Source organism: Austrofundulus limnaeus, unplaced genomic scaffold (assembly GCF_001266775.1).
Source record: "Austrofundulus limnaeus strain Quisiro unplaced genomic scaffold, Austrofundulus_limnaeus-1.0 Scaffold2307, whole genome shotgun sequence".
Taxonomy (NCBI): Eukaryota; Metazoa; Chordata; class Actinopteri; order Cyprinodontiformes; family Rivulidae; genus Austrofundulus; species Austrofundulus limnaeus.
In genome coordinates, this window is record NW_013954709.1 from 13,857 (window position 1) to 14,749 (window position 893).

Below are 893 nucleotides of genomic sequence, written 5' to 3' on the forward strand. Positions count from 1 at the left end.
GATCCCAGGTTAATCTGTTGTATGATCCCAGGTTAATCTGTTGTATGATCCCAGGTTAATCTGTTGTATGATCCCAGGTTAATCTGTTGTATGATCCCAGGTTAATCTGTTGTATGATTCCAGGTTAATCTGTTGTATGATCCCAGTATAATCTGTCCAATAATCCAGTTTAATCTGGTTAATCTCCTCAGCCCTCGTTGTCGGTGCTCTACATGCTGTCAGACGGAGCCACACATGAAGCCGTTCACCTTCTCTGCCGCATGCTGGTTTTTGACCCGGTGAGTCCTCCTGGTTCGGTTCTAGAGCTGGACCGGGTCTTAGGTTTCTGTTGACCCGCGTGTCTGTGTCTTCAGGCCAAACGGATCTCAGGCAGCGACGCCCTGTCCCACCCGTACCTGGACGAGGGCCGCCTGCGGTACCACACCTGCATGTGTCAGTGCTGCTACTCTGTTCCCAGTGGGCGGGTCTACACCCGGGACTTCGAGCCGGTGGCGGAGCGCCCCTTCAGCCACAGCTACGAGAACAGCCTGCTGTCCGTGTGGCAGGGCAAAGGTCAGGTCCAGGTGTCCAGGTGTCTGTGAGACAGGTCAAAGGTTAGGTCCAGGTGTCTGTGAGACAGGGCAAAGGTCAGGTCCAGGTGTCTGTGAGACAGGTCAAAGGTCAGGTCCAGGTGTCCAGGTGTCTGTGAGACAGGTCAAAGGTCAGGTCCAGGTGTCTGTGAGACAGGTCAAAGGTCAGGTCCAGGTGTCTGTGAGACAGGTCAAAGGTCAGGTCCAGGTGTCCAGGTGTCTGTGAGACAGGTCAAAGGTCAGGTCCAGGTGTCCAGTTGTCTGTGAGACAGGTCAAAGGTCAGGTCCAGGTGTCCAGTTGTCTGTGAGACAGGTCAAAGGTCA

At 54.1% G+C, this 893-nt stretch overlaps 1 protein-coding gene across 1 annotated transcript in view; it reads left to right on the plus strand.

The window, feature by feature from the left end:
• The window catches only part of nlk1 (nemo-like kinase, type 1), a gene marked incomplete at its 3' end in the record, with an annotated part of 7,776 nt that extends 7,224 nt beyond the window's left edge, over positions 1-552 (plus strand). Inside the window, 2 exon segments of the mRNA XM_013999480.1 lie at positions 192-278; positions 354-552. Coding sequence (XP_013854934.1) covers positions 192-278; positions 354-552 — 286 coding nt within the window.
• Between the last annotated feature and the right edge of the window lie 341 nt (positions 553-893).